Source organism: Symphalangus syndactylus, chromosome 23, assembly GCF_028878055.3.
Source record: "Symphalangus syndactylus isolate Jambi chromosome 23, NHGRI_mSymSyn1-v2.1_pri, whole genome shotgun sequence".
Lineage (NCBI taxonomy): Eukaryota > Metazoa > Chordata > Mammalia > Primates > Hylobatidae > Symphalangus > Symphalangus syndactylus.
The window spans coordinates 23,294,086-23,316,630 of NC_072445.2; the positions used below are offsets into that span (position 1 = coordinate 23,294,086).

Here is a 22,545-nt window from a genome sequence, read left to right on the forward strand (position 1 = left end):
ATACAACTTACCCAAGTCCATACAGCCTTTAAATTTGTGTCCTGATAAGAACCCAGCCTTTCTCTGTGTAGTGTACTCATGCTTTTAAATGACAGTCCACAGGGGAGATTTGTTCAATGAGGCAGTCAGTACAAGGTAAATGCCTATAACAGATAAGGGATTTATGGTGGACACCAGGCATGAATATATGATAATCAGAACAAATCTAGAGTCTGTGAAGATTACAAATCATGATTGTGGGGACATTTCTAGTTTGTAACCCAGGCAACATCATCAATGGATCTCACCAATTTTAAACTTTTACCTTGGGAACAAACTGCAAAAATTAGTTGCATGATTCAGCAGAGCCACAATCAGATAACAAAGGTCACTGTAAGGGAAAAGGACTTGCTGGTCCAGAAAAGGGTAGAAACTTCTCAACTTTATTAAATTCATTCAGAAATTATTTATTAAGGTCTTAAGATGATTTATGCTCTCTTCTAGATGCTGAGGATACATAGAATCACCAAACATATAAACTACACAATCTTATGGAGTTTGGTAATTGTTCTATAATGTGTCACATACTTGGAGAGGCTCTGGGAATGAAAATATAAATAGTCCATTTTCCTAAGAACTTTCTGGTTAAAAGGAAAACTATCTGCAATTTGGGAGAATTCTAATAGAGATTTGTCCAGAAACAATGTGGAAGCAACTAACTACCTTGAGAGGTCTAGAAATACTGAACACTAAATTGTAAAACACTAAAAATTCCAGAAGTCATTTGAGTCACATGATGAGAAATATCACAAGACATTTAGAACAAAGAAAGAAATATCACACAGACAGAAATCACATATGAGAATAGAAAATTTACTCTGAAACTAGGTATAATCAGATGTTTTTGAATTGCCTTATTATTCTGAAAACTTGGGAAATGTTTGTATATGTGAGTGCATGGCCACTTATATTGAAGTCATAGCTTGCTGGCATCTTTTTAAAATTATGAATTAAGTCTTTGTTCTTTGTAAGAAAGAGACATTATTATTTAATAAAAAGTATTTTTCTTGTATCTTGCTTAAGAAAGGGCAATTGAATATCTAAAAGGAAAGAGTAAAAATAAGGTAAGAATTGTGTCGTCATAAGTTATTTTGTGTTAGTTCTGGGGTGAGGGTTAGGAAATAAAAATTAAAAGAAAGATCAGAGGCTCTTAAGATAGAACTTTCTGGTCTTGCTAAAGTATATAATGAATGTCCAGAAAACCATCTACAGGAAAGGAGAACTAAACATACTAAAAATTGCTCATCTATAGCTAGAAGAATTTTTTTTTTGGTTGAGGGAGATGGTGTTAATCTAAAAACATACAACAGCTTATCTTTAAACTCCTTCATAGATAAGATGAATTATCTTTAGCTTAACTTTAATGGACTTTAAGGAATTTTACATGATCTTGAAATTAACACTTAACAAATTATTGAGCAACTTTCTCCAACAAAGTGAATTGTAAAAAGAAAGCTGGAAAAGAATGCTATTACTTCACCAAACCAGCATGGTTTATATATTGGAAATGTATAATTGTCATTTATTTCTTGCTAAACTGCTGTTTATAAAGGAGAGCGTTGATTCAACATCAAGTCAAGTGTTTATGGAAACTTAATTGCTTTGGTTTTATCTGTTGGTCCTGTCAATTCCTGGCATTGCTCTACCCAACACAATGATGTCTGTATTTATAACACTGATGTCTTCATATAGAATTGCTATCCAGCTTCAAATATGGTTTTAAAAGAATTTGAGAAGTGTTGGAAAGCAAAGAATAACTTGATTTGCATGTGAGTCCCAAACATGGGTGCCAGTTGGCTGTTTCTGTTCATAAATTTCCTATTTTCATAGATTGTTCTCTTTCTGTTTAAGCTTTTTAGCATAGTAGGAAATTATCTACAATAACTTTTTTTCCCTAAAATAATAATCTGACACATTTACCTAGCATATAAAAACATGATAGAATATTTCTAATTGGATTATCCCAGAAAAATCTTGAGAGATAGATAAAGGCTAGTGTGTTTACAATCACATCATGTTTGTCTGAATATATCCATTTTAAAAAGAACCTTTAAATCAATCATTTACTCAGAGATTGGCTAACAAAAATTTTAGAAAGCACAAATATATAATACACACTGACGGAAGCATTCAGGTGTTAAATGTGATTTTAAAATCATATTTGTAAAATAATTTTGCATATATTCTGGCTGTGGCTTTATTCTAATTATCCACTGGACACAGACATCCTCTCCTTTCTCTTCACTTTCTCCATGACTGAACTCTTACCTACAATAACCCCATTTGTGTCTGATTGCTTCTTCATATCACTCAGTAAAATTGTGCTTATGCTTCAAAGTCCTCTATGTTGCAAGGGCTCAGTGACTCTAGACTTGCTCAGAAACTCAGGTCAAAAAGTACTCTAGACTTTAACAAATTCAAACTTATGTTGCACATAAAATAAAGCCAAAGTCAGTTTTTGAATCTGAATTTTAAGAACGCTGGGAGATTAATGGCCCTTTGAAATTTTCCCCCTCTTCTTCTACAATTTACAGCTTTCATAATCAGAATGAAAGTCAATATACATTTATCCTTCTATTCAACTTCGTTTTAGCTGTCTACTTCTCATAATAAATAATCCCAAGGCTCAATGATTTAAAGCAATAAATGTGGTCTGTTGGTTTCTGGGAATCAGTAATTCAAGGATGGCTTGACTGAGCACATTTAGTTTATGGTGTCTCATTGATTGCAATCAGTTGTCAGTTGAGGCTGCAGACATTTATGTATCTGATGGCTTTCCTGCTTCCAAATTGATTTACTTATATGACTTGCAAGTTGGTACTGTTTGTTGGTGGGAAGCCCTAGTTGCTCTCCAGATTGGCCTTTCCATAGGGCTTCTGATTATCCTTATAACTTGACAGTTATCTACTCCTGAGCAAATGATGCAAGAACACAGGAGAGGCTGCAATGCCTTTTATGACATAGAGTGAGAAGTCACACACTTTAATATTCTATTGTTCACAGAGTCTAGCTCTAATTCGATTAACAAGAAGACCACACAAGAGCACAACTACCAGGAGGCAAGGATTATTGCAGCTATCCTGGAAGTTGCCATCATATACTCCTACCCCTAACCTCTTCTTAACTTTAAATTCAGTTTTTTCTATCGCCCACTTGAGGAAAGTCTTGTAATTTCTCTCAAGTTATCAGAAAGATGTCAGTATAAAGCTGGAAGTATGAAAACAGAGTATCCTTTCTTTCCTAGGAGTAAAAGTGTTTAAAAATCATGCCAAAAATGTCAATGGAAAAGGAAGGTACTATGGTCTAAATGTTGGTGTCCCCTCAAAGTTTATATGTTGGAACCTAATACCTAATGTGATTGTATTAAGAGTTAGGGCCTTTTGGGAAAGACTGAGTCAAAAGGGCTCCATTCCCTTCCATCTCGTTTATAGGGAGACTAATCCCATGGGTACTAAACCCAAACAAGGTTGGAAGGAGTGCCTGTGCCATTTTTGCCATATGAGGATGCAGCTAGAAGGTGCCATCTATAAGGAACAGGTCCCTTGTCAGACCTTAAATATAACAGCTCTTTGATCTTGGACTTCCCAGCCTCCAGGATTGTGAGAAATAAATTTTTGTTTTTTATACATTACCCAGTCTAAGTTATTTTTATTATCACAGGCCAAACAGACTAAGAAAGAAAGATAGACAAATAAATTGCACTGTCACAAAAACAAACTTCCTAACCAATACCAAGTCTAGCAATCACATGGATCTTTCTCAAAAATGACTGTAGAGATTTAGATACAGTTAATTTGGAATTTGTGTCAGCTAGGATGCCAATACAAAAAGATGACATACTCAAACTGGGTAATTGAGGGAGAGTTTAATGATGGAAATTTTTGAAGTTGAGGGTAGGGTATAATAATACCAGTATGGAAAATAGAGTAACCAGTAGTAGTAAATTTGTCACTCCTAGCCTGAATGGGTGAGAGAACGCAGGAGTTATCATAGGTTGGAAAGTGAGGGAGCTGTGTGGAAAGGGCTGCCTTGCAAGAAGCTGTGGCCTCAGGTATTGAAACACAGCTAGCCCATAGAACCTCTTCAGGTTGGGAAGTAAGTAAATACATACCTTGGACTTTGGCAAAAACTGACTTGAAGTCAAGGTCAAGAGAGCCTGTTAATACAGACAATTACGCAAATTTGTATGATTTAATTTCTAAACTTCAGTTTCTTGTGAGACTCAGCCAAATTTCCTTGAGTTGTTTAACTCTGTATACATAACAACATCCTCGAGTTATGAAGGATATTGTTTTCTGCTCCAAATTAATCCACAAATTTTGCTTAAGGTTGTGTAGACTTTAGTTTGGGTTTCTAATAACAAAATTGGCCTGGCGCAGTGGCTCACACCTGTAATCCCAGCACTTTGGGAGGCTGAGGCGGGCTAATGACCTGAGGTCAGCTGTTCGAGACCAGCCTGGCCAATGTGGTGAAACCTCGTCTCTACTAAAAATACAAAAATTAGCCGGGTATGGTTGTGTGGGCCTGTAATCCCAGCTACTCAGGAGGCTGAGGCAGGAGAATCACTTGAACACAGGAGGAGGAGGTTGCAGTGAGCCAAGAGATAGCACCACTGCACTCTAGCCTGGGGGATAAGAGGGAAACTCCATCTCAAAAAGCAAACAAACAAACAAACAAAAAAAAAAGAAAGAAAGAAAAAAAGAAAAAAGTCTGTGTCTGTCTTCCTTCTAACATGTACTCATTATTCAAAACATTGGTTTAAGCGCCATCTCCATGCCAGGTGAGATATAAGATGATGAACACATGGTTTTGAACAAAATAGTTGCCCTACTGGAACAGAGGTTACATTGTAATGATCACACGGCTTCAGGAAATAGACATAGTAATGAGTACAAAGTGATGGATGCTTCTAAAATGGTCAATCTACAGGGCAGTAATCTATGAATCTACTGAACATAAACACAGCAAAAGTCAAAGCCAATTTTTTCTAAGTCCAACCCACCATACATTTGAAAAATATGTAGAAATACGTTAGAAATCTGTAAACAGGTACACATTAAAAAGGGATAAGCCAAATGCTATCCCTCCCCCCTCCCCCCACCCCACAACAGGCCCAGGTGTGTGATGTTCCGCTTCCTGTGTCCCTGTGTTCTCATTCTTCAATTCCCACCTATGAGTGAGAACATGCGGTGTTTGGATTTTAGTCCTTGCAATAGTTTGCTGAGAATGATGGTTTCCAGTTTCATCCATGTCCCTACAAAGGACATGAACTCATCATTTTTCATGACTGCATAGAATTCCATGGTGTATATGTGCCACATTTTCTTAATCCAGTCTATCATTGTTGGACATTTGGATTGGTTCCAAGTCTTTGCTATTGTGAATGTGCCGCAATAAACATACACGTGCATGTGTCTTTATAGCAGCATGATTTATAGTCCTTTGGGTATATACCCAGTAGTGGGATGGCTGGGTCAAATGGTATTTCTAGTTCTAGATCACTGAGGAATCGCCACACCGACTTCCACAATGGCTGAACTAGTTTACAGTCCCAACAACAGTGTAAAAGTGTTCCTATTTCTCCACATCCTCTACAGCACCTGTTGTTTCCTGACATTTTAATAATCGCCATTCTAACTGGTGCAAGATGGTATCTCATTGTGGTTTTGATTTGCATTTCTCTGATGGCCAGTGATGATGAGCATTTTTTCATGTGTCTTTTGGCTGCATAAATGTTTTCTTTTGAGAAGTGTCTGTTCATATCCTTTGCCCAGTTTTGGATGGCGTTGTTTGTTTTTTTCTTGTAAATTTGTTTGAGTTCTTTGTAGATACTGGATATTAGCCCTTTGTCAGATTAGTAGATTCCAAAAATTTTCTCCCATTCTGTAGGCTGCCTGTTCACTCTGATGGTAGTTTCTTTCACTGTGCAGAAGCTCTTTAGTTTAATTAGATCCCATTTGTCAATTTTGGCTTTTGTTACCATTGCTTTTGGTGTTTTAGACATTAAGTCCTTGCCCATGCCTATGTCCTCAATGGTATTGCCTAGGTTTTCTTCTAGGGTTTTTAGGGTTTTAGGTCTAACATTTAAGTCTTTAATCCATCTTGAATTAATTTCTGTATAAGGTGTAAGGAAAGGATCCAGTTTCAGCTTTCTACATATGGCTAGCCAGTTTCCCCAGCACCATTTATTAAATAGGGAATCATTTCCCCATTTCTTGTTTTTGTCAGGTTTGTCAAAGATCAGATAGTTGTAGATATGTGGCATTATTTCTGAGGGCTCTGTTCTGTTCCATTGGTCTATATCTCTGTTTTCGTACCAGTACCATGCTGTTTTGGTTACTGTAGCCTTGTAGTCTAGTTTGAAGTCAGGTAGCGTGATGACTCGAGCTTTGTTGTTTTGGCTTAGGATTGACTTGGCAATGTGGGCTTTTTTGGTTCCATATGAACTTTAAAGTAGTTTTTCCAATTCTGTGAAGAAAGTCATTGGTAGCTTGATGGGGATGGCATTGAATCTATAAATTACCTTGGGCAGTATGGCCATTTTCACGATATTGATTCTTCCTACCCATGAGCATGGAATGATAGCATTTGGGGATATCCCTAATGTTAAATGATGAGTTACTGGGTGCAGCACACCAACATGGCACATGTATACATATGTAACTAACCTGCACGTTGTGCGCATGTACTCTAAAACTTAAAGTTTAAAAAATAAAAATAAAAAAATAAAATAAAATAAAACAAGAAAGCGGACTACTCCTGCAGGACCTGGAGACACCCCAAAAACTGTGAGTGTCCCAACTGTGGAAGTGGGAAAGGGAAACCCTCCTCTCCTGAACATACACCACCACTGGAGAAGCTGAAGTTCTGCTTATGGGAGAAATTTCTGATCTTATCTGGAGCTGAGTCAATTTGGAGAGCAGAGCAAAATACAGAGATAAAAGAGGCAGCAGAAAGGCCCTGGGAGCTCGCCGGTTCCCCTAGAAGGCCATTCTTGCCTGACGCCACAGAGATCCATCCAGAGGGTGGCCAGAGGAGCAGGAGGTAAAACTCCACAGGGAGAAGGAAATCTCTAGCTGAACTTTGTAACAATTCAAAGGGGGTTTGAAACCTGGCTAGATCTTGGGGGAGGGCTCAAATTCAGTGTGCAGACCCCACAGGCAGGGGTAGAGCCATGCCCTTTTCATTTGCAGCTGGGAGGTGGGTAACCTGTGGCAGATTTTGAAGCCCGTCTCACACTCCACCTGGAAATGGACTCAGAGCTGTTAAGGGGGCATGGTGGGAGTGAGACCAGCCCTCTGGTTTGCATGGGATCTGGGTGAGGCCTGTGACTGCCAGCTTTCTCCCACTTCCCTGACAACTTGCATGACTCAGCAAAGGTGGCTATAATCCTCCTAGGTACACTACTCCAGTGACCTGGGATTCTCACCCCCATCCCTGACAGCAGTGGTAGCAACACCCGCCCAAGTAGATTCTGAGCTCAGACATGCCTAGCCCTGCCCCCACATGATAGTCTTTCCCTACCCACCCTGGTAGCTAAAGACAAAGGCACATACAAGATCCCTGCCCACCTCGGTTCCTCCTCATACTAACACAGCTGATGCTCTCTGGAAAGCACCAACTCCTGGCAGAAGGCCAACCAGCACAAAAATAGAGCATTAAACCACCAAGGCTAAGAACCCTGAGGGAGTCCATTGCTCCCCCCTGACTGCCACCTCCACTAGAACTGGCACTGGCATCCATGGCTGAGAGACCGATAGACAGTTCACGTCACAGGACTCTGTGCAGACAACCCCCAGTACCAGCCCAGAGGCTGGTAGACTCACTGGGTGGCTAGACCCAGAAGACAGATAACAATCACCACAGTTTGGTGCACAGGAAGCCACATCCACAGGAAAAAGGGGTGAGTACTACATCAAGGGAACACCCTGTGGGACAAAAGAATCTGAACAATAGCCTTCAGCCCTAGACCTTCCCTCTGACAGAGCCTACCCATGTGAGAAGGAACCAGAAAACCTATCCTGGTAATATGACAAAACAAGGCTCTTCAACACCCCCCCGCAAAATCACACTAGTCCACCAGCAGCGGACCCAAACCGAGAAGAAATCCCTGATTTACCTGAAAAATAGTTCAGGAGGTTAGTTATTAAGGTAATGAGGGAGGGACCAGAGAAAGGCAAAGTCCAGTGCAAGGAAATCCAAAAAATGATACAAGATGTGAAGGGAGAAATATTCAAGGAAATAGATAGCTTAAAGAAAAAACAAAAATTGAAGAAACTTTAGACACACTTTTAAAAATGTGAAATGCTCTGGAAAGTCTCAGCAATAGAAATAAACAAGTAGAAAAAAGAAATTCAGAGCTATAAGGCAAGGTCTTCGAATTAACCCAATTCAACAAAGACAAAGAATAAGAAAACATGAACAAAGTCTCCAAGAAGTCTGGGATTATGTTAAATGACCAAACCTAAGAATAATTGCTGTTCCTGAAGAAGAAGAGAATTCTAAAAGCTTGGAAAACATTTTGAGGGAATAATTAAGGAAAACTTCCATGGCCTTGCTAGAGAAAGGAAATGCATCACAAAAAGATCTTCACCAAGGCACATTGTCATCAGGTTATCTAAAGTTAAGACAAAGGAAAGAATCTTAAGAGCTATGAGACAGAAGCATCAGGTAACCTATAAAGAAAAACCTATCAGATTAACAGCAGATATCTTAGCAGAAACCCCACAAGCTGGAAGGGACTGGGGCCCTATCTTCAGCCTCCTCAAACAAAATAATTATCAGCCAAGAATTTTGTATTTAGTAAAACTAAGCATCATATATGAAGCAAAGACATAGTCTTTTTCAGACAAATGCTGAGAGAATTTGCCATTACCGAGCCACCACTACAGGATCTGCTAAAAGGAGCTCTAAATCTTGAAACAAATCCCCAAAACACAACAAAACAGAATCTCTTTAAAGCATTAATCACACAGGATCTATAAAACAAAAATCAAGTTAAAAAGCAAAAACAAAAAAACAAAAAGTCAAGGTATACAGGCAACAAAGAGCATGATGAATGTAACGATGCCTCACATTTCAATACCAACATTGAATGTAAGTGGCCTACATGCTCCACTTCAAAGATACAGAACTCCAGAATGGAAAAGAACTCACCAACCATCTGCTGCCTTCAGGAGACTCACCTAACTTGTACGGACTCACATAAACTTAAAGTAAAGGGGTGGAAAAAGATATTTCATGCAAATAGACACCAAAAGCAAGCAGTGGAAGCTATTCTTATAGCAGACAAAGCAAACTTTAAAGCAACAGGAGTTAAAAGAGACAAAGAGGCACATTATGTAATGGTAAAAGACCTCGTCCAACAGGAAAATATCACAATCCTAAATATATATGCATCTAACACTGGAGCTCCCAAATTTATAAAACAATTACTAATAGACCTATGAAATGAGATAGATAGGAACACAATAATAGTGGGGACTTCGATACTCCACTGACAGCACTAGACAGGTCATTAAGTCATAAAGTCAACAAAGAAACAATGTATTTAAACTATACCTTATTACAAATGGACTTAACAGATATATACAGAAGATTTCATCCAACATCCCCAGGATACACATTCTATTCAACAGCTCATGGAACTGTCTCCAAGATAGACCACATGATAGGCCATAAAACGAACCTCAATAAATTAAAAAAATTGAAATTATATTAAGCACTCTCTCAGACCACAGTGGAGTAAAACTGGAAATCAACTCCAAAAGGAACTTTCAAAACCATGCAAATACATGGAAATTAAATAACCTGCTCCTGAATGAGCACTGGGTCAAAAACGAAATCAAGATGTAAATTAAAAATTTTTTCTAACTGAACAACAATAATGACACAACCTAACGAAACCTCTGGGATACAGCAAAGGTGGTGCCAAGAGGAAAGCTGATAGCCGTAAACGCCTACATGAAAAAGACCGAGAGAGTACAAGCTGACATTCTAAGGTCACACCTCAAGGAAGTAGAGAAACAAGAACAAACCAAATTCAAACCCATCAGAAGAAAGGCAATAACCAAGATCACAGCAGAACTAAATGAAATTGAAACCAACAAACAACATACAAAAGATAAATGAAACAAAAAGCTGGTTCTTTGAAAAGATAAAATTGACAGACCATTAGCAAGATTAACCATTAGCAAGAGAGAAAATCCAAAAAATCTCACTGAGAAATGACACAGGAGACATTACAACTGACACCACTGAAATAAAAAAGTTAATTCAAGGCTACAAACACCTTTACTCACATAAACTATAAAACCTAGAAGAGATGGATAAACTCCTGGAAAAATACAACCCTCCTAGCATAAATCAGGAAGAATTAGAAACCCCAAACAGACCAATAACAAGCAGAAAGAATGAAATGAATAAAATGAAAAGAATGAATAAAAAAGTACCAACAAAAAAAATTCCAGGACCAGATGGATTCACAGCAGACTTCTACCAGAAATTCAAAGAACTGATATCAATCCTTTTGAACACTATTCCACAAGATATGGAAAGAAGGAACCCTCTCTAATTCATTGCATGAAGCCAGCCTCACCCTAATACCAAAACCAGGAAAAGACATAACCAAAAAAGAAAACTGCAGGCTGATATCCTTGATGAGCATAGATGCTAAAATCCTTAACAAAATACTAGCTAACCAAATTCCACAATGTATCAAAAAGATAATCCACCATGATGAAATGGGTTTCATACTTGGGATGCAGGGATGGTTTAACATCAAGTCAACAAATGTGATATACCACATAAACAGAATTAAAAACAACAATCAGGTGATTATCTCAATAGATGCAGAAAAAGCATTTGACAAAATCCAGAATCCCTTTATGATTAAAACTCTCAGCAAAATTGGCATACAAAGTACCTACCTTAAAGTAATAAAAGCCATCTATGACAAACCCACAGCCAACATAATACTGAATGGGGAAAAGTTGAAAGCATTCTCTCTGTTAACTGGAACAAGCCAAGGATGCCCACTCTCACCACTCCTCTTCAACATAGTACTAGAAGCCCTAGCCAGAGCAATCAGAAGAGAGAAAGAAATAAACGGCATCCAAATCACTAAAGAGGAAGTCAAACTGTCACCGTTTGCTGATGATATGATTGTTTACCTTGAAAACCCTGAGGACTCCTCCAGAAAGCTCCTAGAACTGATAAAAAAAATTCAGCAAAGTTTGCAGATACAAGATCAATGCACACAAAGAGCTACAAATCAGTAGCTCTTCTATACACCAACAATGACCAACCAGAGAATCAAATCAAGAAATCAACCCCTTTTACAATGGCTGCAAAAGTAAATAAAATAAAATCCTTAGGAATATACCTAACCAAAGAGTCAAAAGACCTCTACAAGGAAAACTACAAAACACTGCTGAAAGAAATTGTAGATGACATGAACAAATAAAAACACATCCTATGCTCATATGTGGGTAGAATCAATATTGTGAAAATGACCATACTGCCAAAAGCAATCTACAAATTCAATGCAATTCCCATCAAAATACCACCATCATTCTTCACAGAATCTGAAAAAAAAATTCTAAAATTCATATAGAACCAAAAAAGGGTCCACATATACAAAGCAAGACTAAGCAAAAAGAACAAATCTGGAGGCATCACACTACCTGATTTCAAAATATACTATAAGGCCATAGTCACCAAAACAGCATGATGCTGATATAAAAATAGACACATAGACCTGTGGAAAGCATAGAATAGAGAACCCAGAAATAAACCCAAATACAACCAACTGATCTTGGATAAAGCAAACAAAAACATAGAGTGGGGAAAGGACACCCAACAAATAGTGCTGGGATAATTGGGTAGCCACATGTAGGAGAATGAAACTGTATCCTCATCTCTCACCTTATACAAAAATCAACTCAGGCCGGGTGTGGTGGCTCACGCTTGTAATCCCAGCACTTTGGGAGGCCGAGGCGGGCAGATCACGAGGTCAGGAGATCGAGACCACGGTGAAACCCCGTCTCTACTAAAAATACAAAAATTAGCCGGGCGTGGTGGCAGGCGCCTGTAGTCCCAGCTACTCGGAGAGGCTGAGGCAGGAGAATGGCGTGAACCCGGGAGGCGGAGCTTGCAGTGAGCCGAGATCGCGCCACTGCACTCCAGCCTGGGTGACAGAGCGAGACTCTGTCTCAAAAAAAAAAAAAAATCAACTCAAGATGGATTAAGGACTCAAACCTAAGACCTGAAGCTATAAAAATCATAGAAGATAACATTGAAAAAACTCTTCTAGACATTGGCTTAGGCAATAATTTCATGACCAAGAACCCAAAAGCAAATGCAATAAAAACAAAGATAAACAGCTGGGACCTAATTAAACTAAAGAGCTTTTGCACGGCAAAAGGAACAGTCAGCAGAGTAGACAACCCACAGAGTGGGAGAAAATTCTTCACAATCTATACATCTGACAAAGGACTAATATCCAGAATCTACAATGAACTCAAACAAACCGGTAAGAATAAAACAAACAATTCCATCAAAAAGTGGGCTAAGTACGTGAAGAGATAATTCTCAAAAAAAGATACACAAATGGCCAACAAACATATGAAAAAATGCTCACCATCACTAATTATCAGCGGAATGCAAATCAAAATCACAATGCGATAACACCCTACTCCAGCAAGAATGACCATAATCAAAAATTCAAAAAACAGATGTTGGCATGGATGTAGTGAACAGGAAACACTTCTACACCAATGGTGGGAATGTAAACTAGTACAAACACTATGGAAAACAGTGTGGAGATTCCTTGAAGAACTAAAAGTAGAACTACTATTTGATCCAGCAATCCCACTACTGGGTATTCACCCAGAGGAAAAGAAGTCATTATACGAAAAACATACTTGTACATGCATGTTTACAGCAGCACAATTCACAATTGCAAAATCATGGAACCAACCCAAGTACTCCTCAATCAACAAATGGATAAATAAATTTTTATATGTATTTATATTTATATATTACATATTTATATATAAATAAATATATTTATATTTATATATAGTATATATTTATATACATATATTTATATATAGTATATATTTATATACATATATTTATATATAGTATATATTTATATACATATATTTATATATAGTATATATTTATATACATATATTTATATATAGTATATATTTATATACATATATTTATATATAGTATATATTTATATACATATATTTATATATAGTATATATTTATATACATATATTTATATATAGTATATATTTATATACATATATTTATATATAGTATATATTTATATACATATATTTATATATAGTATATATTTATATACATATATTTATATATAGTATATATTTATATACATATATTTATATATAGTATATATTTATATACATATATTTATATATATTGTATATATTTATATACATATATTTATATATAGTATATATTTATATACATATATTTATATATTATATATATTTATATACATATATTTATATATATTGTATATATTTATATACATATATTTATATATAGTATATATTTATATACATATATTTATATATAGTATATATTTATATACATATATTTATATATAGTATATATTTATATACATATATTTATATATAGTATATATTTATATACATATATTTATATATATTGTATATATTTATATACATATATTTTTATATATTGTATATTTACACATATATTTTTATATATAAATGTATATATTTATATATAAATGCATATATATTTATATATAGATGTATATATTTATATGTATAAGTGTATATATTTATATATATGATGGAATACTCTGCAGCCACGAAAAGGAATGAATTAACAGCATTTGCAGTGACCTGGATGAGATTGGAGACTATTATTCTAAGTGAAGTAATTCAGCAATGGAAAACCAAAGATCGTATATTCTCACTCATATGTGGGATCTAAGCTATGAGGATGCAAAGGCATAAGAATGATGCAATGGACTTTGGGGACTTGGGGGTAAGAGTGGGAGGGGAGTGAGGGATAAGACTCAAATATGGTGATGTGTATACGGCTTAGGTGAAGGGTGCAGCAAAATGTCAGAAATCACCACTAAAGAACTTACTCATGTAACCAAATATCACCTGTACCCCAAAAACTTATGGAAAAAAATAAATAAAAATTTGAAAAAGTTAACGTTAAAAAATAAAAAAATCTCTATTAAACACAATGTGTATATATATGTTTTGTATTAAAAATCTGCTTGTGGATTTATTGTATAGTCTGTGGCTAAAAAATTTAGTCATGAGGAAACCAATATTCTCTCCTCATTGCAATGTCCAATATATGCCAAATCAAACAAGATTTGCATAATTAACTGGAAAACTTATAAAATATAAGAGGCATTAATCATTTAAACATTTTTTAAGAATTAGAATCCATAAGGAGGATAGTACTCAATCATAAGCATACAGTTCAACGACTATTTACAAAATGAACAGGCTCACATGTAGTGGGTTGAGTGGTGGCATCAAAAAGAAAAGCCCATATCCTAATACCCAGAAACTATGTATGTGACCTTATTTGGAAAAAGGTTTTTGCAAAGAAAAGGTTTAAGCAAAAGATTTTGAGATGTTATCATCCTGTATATCTGGGTGGTGGGCCTTAAATTCACAGCAATTTATAAAGGACAGAAAAGGGTAAGACAGAGACACAGAGACTATCTTGGAATTGTGCAACCACAAGCCAAGAAACAACAGAAACCAGGTGGAAGAGGCAAAAAATGATTCTTCCCCAGAGCCTTCAGAGGGAGCACAGCCCCGTTGACACCTTGACTTCAGACTTCTGGCCTCCAGACCTGTGAAGAAAAAAAACAAAATGGTTGTTGTAATCAATCTAGTTTGGGATGATTTGTTACAGCAGTCTTAAGATATCAATATAACACATAGCCACCAAGGTCAAGAAGTAGACTGTTAATAACACTTTAGTATCCCCTCTTGTTCCAACCACATGCTTCTTCCTAACAGCACAGATAATTTGTGAATGCTTTCGAATTATATATGAATGAAGTCATGCGGTATTTTTTATGACTAGTTTCTTATGCTCAATATTACATTTGTGAAATTTAGTAGTGTCACTCATGCCATTTATATTTTCATTTTTGAATAATAATTTCATTTTACAAATGTATCGCACTTTATTTGACTAACTGGCAATGGACTTTTTTATTAGCTTTTGGTAATTTTGTGTAATTCTATAATTTTTAGTAATTGCATTACAAATTCTTGGATACTTCTTCGGGATATATGTGCCTATTTTTCTACTGAGTATAGAAATCATATTGCTGGGTCACATTCAAATTTAGTTTAGTTCCTGCTTCCGTAATTCCCCCTAGAGCCAATTGTCCTATATATACTAATGTAGCTCCTCCCTTCCCATTTTCTACCTACCTGCCATCAGAAAATCTGCTTGGACTAAAAGGAAAAATCTTCAGTATAGATTGTTACAGTAGGGTGTTTTTCCTTTATTGTGAAGAGACGTATTTATTTGGTATGACTGCCTGAAGTGATCTAATTATACTATTGATAAATAAACTTTTGCAGTGTCCACTGCTTGCTTAACCTGCTACAACACCATTCTCAGAGATATTCCAGAGGATCTAAATCTCATTTTTCACATTTGCCCCATGGTCTGCTTTCATCTCCAATCCCTCAAGATCCAGTCTCGAAGGTGAACTATTCCATGACTCCCTCCTGCCCTATCCAAGTTAGATTTTGTTTTAGCAGGTTTTTTGGATTGTTGTTTTTAAGTTTTTATTTAGCTTTTTATTATATAGTGAGACCGGCCCTCAATATGGAGTCAACATGGTTGGAGTTGGCCGGGCGCGGTGGCTCACGCCTGTAATCCCAGCACTTTGGGAGGCCGAGGCGGGCAGATCACACGGTCAGGAGATCAAGACCATCCTGGCTAACACGGTGAAACCCCGTCTCTACTAAAAAATACAAAAAACTAGCCAGGCGCGGTGGCAGGCGCCTGTAGTCCCAGCTACTAGGGAGGCTGAGGCAGGAGAATGGCTTCAGCCTGGGAGGTGGAGCTTGCAGTGAGCCGAGATCACGCCACTGCACTCCAGCCTGGGCCACAGGGGAGACTCCCTCTCAAAAAAAAAAAAAAAAAAAAAAACATGGTCGGAGTTAAAAATTATGCTTATGAAAGCAACTAAATGGCAGAATAATATGAATAATATCTAATTATTATGTGTGTGTTTGTTATTCCTTTATTAAATAGAATTTTGATAATCTAGGAAGGACTCTACTGTTCCTGACAGATCAAATATCTAAAAATATCAAATAACCTGATTAGTTTATTGTGAATAACAGAAAACAAAACAAAAAACACTAATAGCTTGCCATTTTTTTTTTGTTTTTCAAGTAATAAACCCTAAATATAAGGGCTCCCAATTAAAACAAAGTAATGGAGGTCCCAGCATTAATTTAAAAATGAGTTACTAATGAAGGTTTATTACAGTTGACCCTTGAAGAACATAGATTTGAACTCTATGGGTTCACTTACATGTGAATTTTCTTCTGCCTTTGCCATTCTTGAGACAGAAAGACCAATATATCCTGTTATTCCTCCTTCTCAGCCCATTCAAAGTGAAGACAACCAGGATGAAGTCTTTTAGGATGATCCACTCCCACTTAATGAATAGCAAATACATTTTCTTTCTTATGATTTTTAAAAATAAAATTTTCTTTCCCCTAGCTTTCTGTAGTGTAAGAATACAATAAAAAATACATATAATATAAAACATTTAATTGACTGTTTTGTTATTGGTATGACTTTCAGTCAATTATAGGTTATAAGAAGTTCAGTTTTGGGGGAGCTAAACTTATGTATGGATTTTTGATTGCATAAGGGGTTGGTGCCTCCAATTCCCATTGTTGTTCAAGGGCCCACTATATTTTGCTCATCCTAGAAAGCAGCTTTTATGCACAAGAATTGGTACCCCCTTTCTTTGACTTTCTTACAATTTTTTAGTAAGAGGAATATGACTATGTGGGACAAATTATTGCTAGTTTCTCCAATAACCCTATTTCTGACCATGGATGTACCATTCTGGATCAATTTTTCATCTGAATATTATTTAGCAAAAATTTATCCTGGCATTTGATAGATCTGACCAAAAGTCTTAATTTCTACTGCTTAATTCCCACTGCTATTGAAAGTTTGCATTCCTTTTTAATGTGCGTGTACTTTGTGGTTCTCAAATAAAGTATTTAACAAGCAAAAGTTGTACAGTAAAGATTTGTTAAAGAAAAGTAAAAGGAAACAAAAAGTGAGGATGAAAAAATGGAGACCTCTTCTTTTATTATTACAGCACATTTGGGCACAGGATTTTAAGTGTTCATTTCTTAGAATGCTATTGACTGCCTTAATATTTCGCTCAGTTTGCCTGAACTTCAGACAGGATTCTTTCTGACTGTAGGCTTCTGACCTACCTTTTCTTAGAGCATTTACTTGGGAAACTGGCAATTGTAAATTTTTTCTCTGGCTCTTTGAGATGTAAACCTTATATAACCCAGGAACATCTTTCTCAAGAACTTTGGAACTATTGCTTTGAATCGTAATCATATAGAACCTAGAGACTGTCTTTTAAACTCTGTGGAAGAGTAGAAGCTTAACTTCACATAACAATCAGTAAACACGAATAACCTAATCGCATGAACCAAGCACCCTCAATGTCCTCCAGTACTTTTCAATTAGCTGGCTCCAGTGTTTTAAAATCCTCCAGCCTTTTGTTTCAACGGAGTTGAGTTCAATCTGTCTTTCCTATTGCAATATAATCTTAACCCTTATTACGATATTATTGAATAAACTTTTCCTTGTCATTTTTAACAAATATTGTGTTATTATGATTATGTGCAAGTTTTCTTTCATACTACTTCCCTTACTGTCTCTTTACCTTTTCAGTTCCTCATTATCTTTTATACTTTAGGTCAGATGTTATGACACATCTATTTCCAAGAGACAAAAGAGTAATGAAACTAAAGTGAACTCAAGAATGTAACTCTCCCCACACAACACTGGGCTCATTTAAATATTAAAATGTCACCATTTTCTATGGGAGCCAAGTTCAGTCCTCCTCCCTTCAGAGACAGCAACATTTTCGGTAGAGAAAGTCATCCTTTATATTTCACAAACAGAGGAGGCTTGAACAAAATAAACAAGAAGGACAAGGGGTCCAGAATCTATTTTCAAGGAGTAATGGACAACAAATGGAGAAAACATTTAAAGGAAAGATGACAAGAGGAAGACACAGGTCACTTAGAGAATCAGAAAAAATAATGACAACAAAGAGATAAATTTGAAAGTGCTAATTTTAAAAATGTGAAAATAAACAAAATTCTTTAAGCCTCTGTCAAGTAATCCATGCACTTTGTACATTCCTATTGCACAAAACAGGTGGATGAACTGATAACTTCTGAACAGTCATTGGGAAAATGATTCTTTTCCTGTAGATGTACAGTCAGATAAGGTAACCCACAAGACTGGAGCTATCATAGGCATATTCTTTTCCACTTCCCCAACTGCATCCCTTTCATCATCCTTAATCAACCTTAGGAAAAAAAAAACAAATATCTCATATGGATTACATAGTACTAGAATCAGTAATTTAGACCTTGAAATACTAGGATGTAGTATAATGAACTTTAACTTCTAAAAAAGAAGGAACTAGAAGTAAATCATATGTAGCTTATTTTAAGCATTTTGTTTTTTAAAAAGTTAGGATGAACATTAGAAAATCCTCAAGTAAATCTGTGATTTTTTATGTTTCAGCAATGCCAATATTTGTGAAAGCACTTTAAACATTATTTTCTCCTGCATAGAATCCTCCAGTGGTTCTTCATAGTTTTTATGATATATTTTATATTATTGGCTAGAAGATAATTTTCCTCAGAATATGGTTCTGCCTACCTTTTTTGTACTCATTTGCCTTCTTTACCTTTTAAACCTTATTTGGAACATCAGTATTTGTGTTTGTTGAGTAAATCATGTAATAGCTATTTCTGGCAGGAGTGATAATATAATGAGCATATTTAGCAACATGTGGTCATTTTTCTCTCTTAAAAATGATGTAAACTGAACTACCTCTGCTTATTGTACAATACTTCTACCTGTTTGCTGACTTTGGTACCTTTCATTTTGATGCTAAAATATTTGCTGATCCTCAGCTATCAGCTCATTTTTATGAGTGAGGCACTATAGACACTCATTGGAAGCACACGAGGGCAGGTCTTATAAACTGGTAAAGTTCACCGTAGATTAATCAAATATCAATGTGGTTTATATTTTGTATAAGCTGTATATCAATACAGTTTACCTGGCTCTAACAGGTAAAGCGTATTGATAAAGAAGGGTATCTAACATGATGCTAAAACTCAGGGATGTCTTTTTTTGGCTCCCATTGAGAGTTCCAAGTGACAATAGAACCTTAGCTTTGCTGACTCTCTTTTATTCTAAAGTTTTTCATCTTCTTTTTTGATTTTGTTTTTTGTTCATTAACAACCACTAAATTATTCTCCATTAGTAGCAGTAACTAGGAAGAGTTTGGCTTTATCATCTGATCATTTCATGACTATGGCTGATGGATGACAGAAATGTGTTCTATCACCCATGAGAGATGATGAAGAATTCATTCTGTTAATATTTTTCACATATTTTTCTATTTTTGAGCTCAAATATATGAATAATTTCATGCCCCATGGGAAGAAATGTGTGAGTTTTTTGTGTTTGTTTATTTGTAATCTGTAGTTGAAGTTGTAGAGCTAGAGCTGAAGCTCTCTATGTGCTTGTTTGTGAGTTTATAAACAAGAAAGTTTTGACATTTACCTGTGACTATAAAATGTTTTCTTACCTCCAGAATTTATTAATACATTATTATATAAGAATGTGCATGCCCGTAGAAAGTTGTGCTATTTAAAAGACAAAGTGCACGGGACAATTCGGGAGATGATCTTATTTACTTTATTGTAATAGCGAGAATGTTAATTAATGAGAAACATCCCAGAAGAAAAAGAAGAATCTGGGGTTTAATAGAAGCTGGCAAACAAAGGAGTAATCCACAAGTGTATGAACGTCATGAACAAGGAGGCAGAAGTATTTTACTTCAAAATACGTGAGAGTATGACAGTTCTTTGCCATGAGACACATGATCACAAGGGTGGGGATCTTCTTTGTTGTTGCTGCTTTCTAGGAACATAGGGCTCAGATAAAATTCAACATTGACAGTTACATGCACTTGGTTAATATTTTAAAACGTTTGTATGAATCAATTCTCATTTATCTACCTGCCATTTTTTTATATACTATGTAAGATAGATCATTCTCGTTAAAAGTTAATAGTTAATATTGCTAGTGGAGTCTATATGATGAGCAATAGTGACAGAAATACGTGTACGTGTGTGCGCTTTCTTCCCAAAGAGATATAGAAAAATTTTATCTCAAAATATCAGCTTCTTCTAGAATATGAAAGCAAATATAGCAATGAACATATAAAGAAAGACAATTCTATCTTAGCTGAGTCTGAATAGAAGCCATAACACATATTAACATTTTTACAAAGTTTGCTCATTTCGGATGGGCTTATGCCTTTGTTTTATTGGCTAATTTCTTCCCCTTCAATAGGAAATATTATTCTTTACTTTCTATGAAATTTGCCTACATTGAAAAAATTCCCTGTCTTATCAGAATTGTTTTTAATTATTTCAAGGGAGATGGTAACCCTATCTTCCAGTTTCTGTGAAAGCGTTGGAATCTAACTCTGGTAGGTATCTTGCTCCAAGTTGTAAAAGTGCCTCCTGTCATAAAGATATGAGAAATTTATTTTTCCTTTGGATAAAGCCAATTAGCAAACACAGATGCCCTGTGACTGCACTCTAACATTTTAAAATATTTTTCCACCAGCTCACCCCAGTCTTTAAAAACCTGCAGCCTCCTGCCCCTGCATAATTTAGTTCAGACTTAGTTCTGGTCGCTCTCTCTCTCTTATTGCAATAGCCCCTTTCCCTCCTATACAATACGCCTTTCAAATAAATGTCTAAACTAAACCTAGATTTGTTTTTCATTTGACACGTTTGACAAATTCATGTTATATTTGTATAAAAATCATGGTTTTCTGGGTTTTTTTTGAAAAAATTATTTGAGCACTTCAAATGTCAAAATTTGGAGCCCCTCCCTCCCGACCAGGAAAAATTTCTTTAATTTAAATTAGCAAAGAGTTAAAGACCTAGCTGCTGGTATTATAGGAGCAGAGTGGAAGGTTAGTACTGAAAATTCTGAATCAGCATGTAATAGGCTATCATTTTTTCCTTGCAATTTTTCATTGCCCTCTGCTTCATTTTTGGTTTCTAATTTCAAAGCTCTTCTTGTTTAGTTTCTTCAATTTATAACTTTCCTAAGTTCTTCAGAGGAGTCATCTGCCTGTATAAATAAAGGAAGTCACTGAAGAAGGGTGGTGGGGAGAAGGTTTAACTCTTCCAAATAAAGACTTTTAATCAGTCATTCTAAGTCTTATATTTCCATCACTCACATTCATTTCCATTTCCCAAGCTGGGTTATAAATTTATGTCTTTCAAATGTTATATTTTTCATTGATAGTATGAATATTTTCCTCATGCTTGTTGATCAAATATGTGACAAACTTATAGTCACCAGATTGGTTTATACATGTAAATTGCTAAAATCTCTAAAAGTTTGTTCTATTTTTAGATATATATTAAGAAATTTTTAAAGGAGATACATTATCAAAACACCAAGTATCATTATAATTGCATTTATGAAGCTCTGTAGTTCTATTATATCAATCAAGACAAGAGTTTCCCATAGATTAAAAAAAATCATTAATAGTGTGAAATTTTTAATTGTGAGGGAAAAGAGATTTTTTTAAGTGAGTTCTATAGATTTTCCACAAAGGGCTTCCCTAAATCTAAAAGGAGAAATGACTCAGGAATTCCTCTGTTTAGGAATAGAGGGTAAAATGTGTTGTAATTTTAGCAGTGCCAATGAGTAGTACAGATGGGATGAAGAGAGAGCCAGGCAGATGGTGCCAAAGCAAGAATAGCAGCTGCTGGTGAGTGAGAGCTGAGCAGATGGTGCAATGGCATAGGCCACGGCAGCCATCAGCAGTGAGAAGTATTATAAGTTCATGTTAGAAGATTCTGGAACAGCTGTCCTGAACCTAGTACAATATGAGGCCCTTAATTTCAATGATCATTTGTTAGTATGCACTGGTATTGAGTGTTGAGGAAAGACACCAGTGATTATTGAGCAGGCTGATGCTTCTGTAAGAATACAGTCATTGATTTTATCTTTTCAGTAATCTCACTAGGCAAAGAAAATGTTATTTATTGTGTGTATACTTGCAGGTATAAGAAGGAGCCCTAATATTTGCATAAGGCATTATTGTTGATG

At 35.8% G+C, this 22,545-nt stretch overlaps 1 protein-coding gene and 1 long non-coding RNA gene across 3 annotated transcripts in view; one reads left to right on the top strand and one right to left on the bottom strand.

Annotated features, from left to right (window-relative positions):
- The window catches only part of CRISP1 (cysteine rich secretory protein 1), a 35,471-nt gene extending 35,353 nt beyond the window's left edge, over positions 1-118 (bottom strand). For both annotated transcript variants that reach the window (XM_055263879.2, XM_055263878.2), the window contains exon 1: positions 12-118. In XM_055263879.2, coding sequence (XP_055119854.2) covers positions 12-21 — 10 coding nt within the window. In that variant the 5' untranslated portion in view covers positions 22-118. The remainder of the gene's footprint in view (positions 1-11) is intronic.
- LOC129473411 (uncharacterized) overlaps positions 1-22,545 on the top strand; it is a 190,041-nt gene that overhangs the window by 48,385 nt on the left and 119,111 nt on the right. The window lies entirely within an intron of this gene.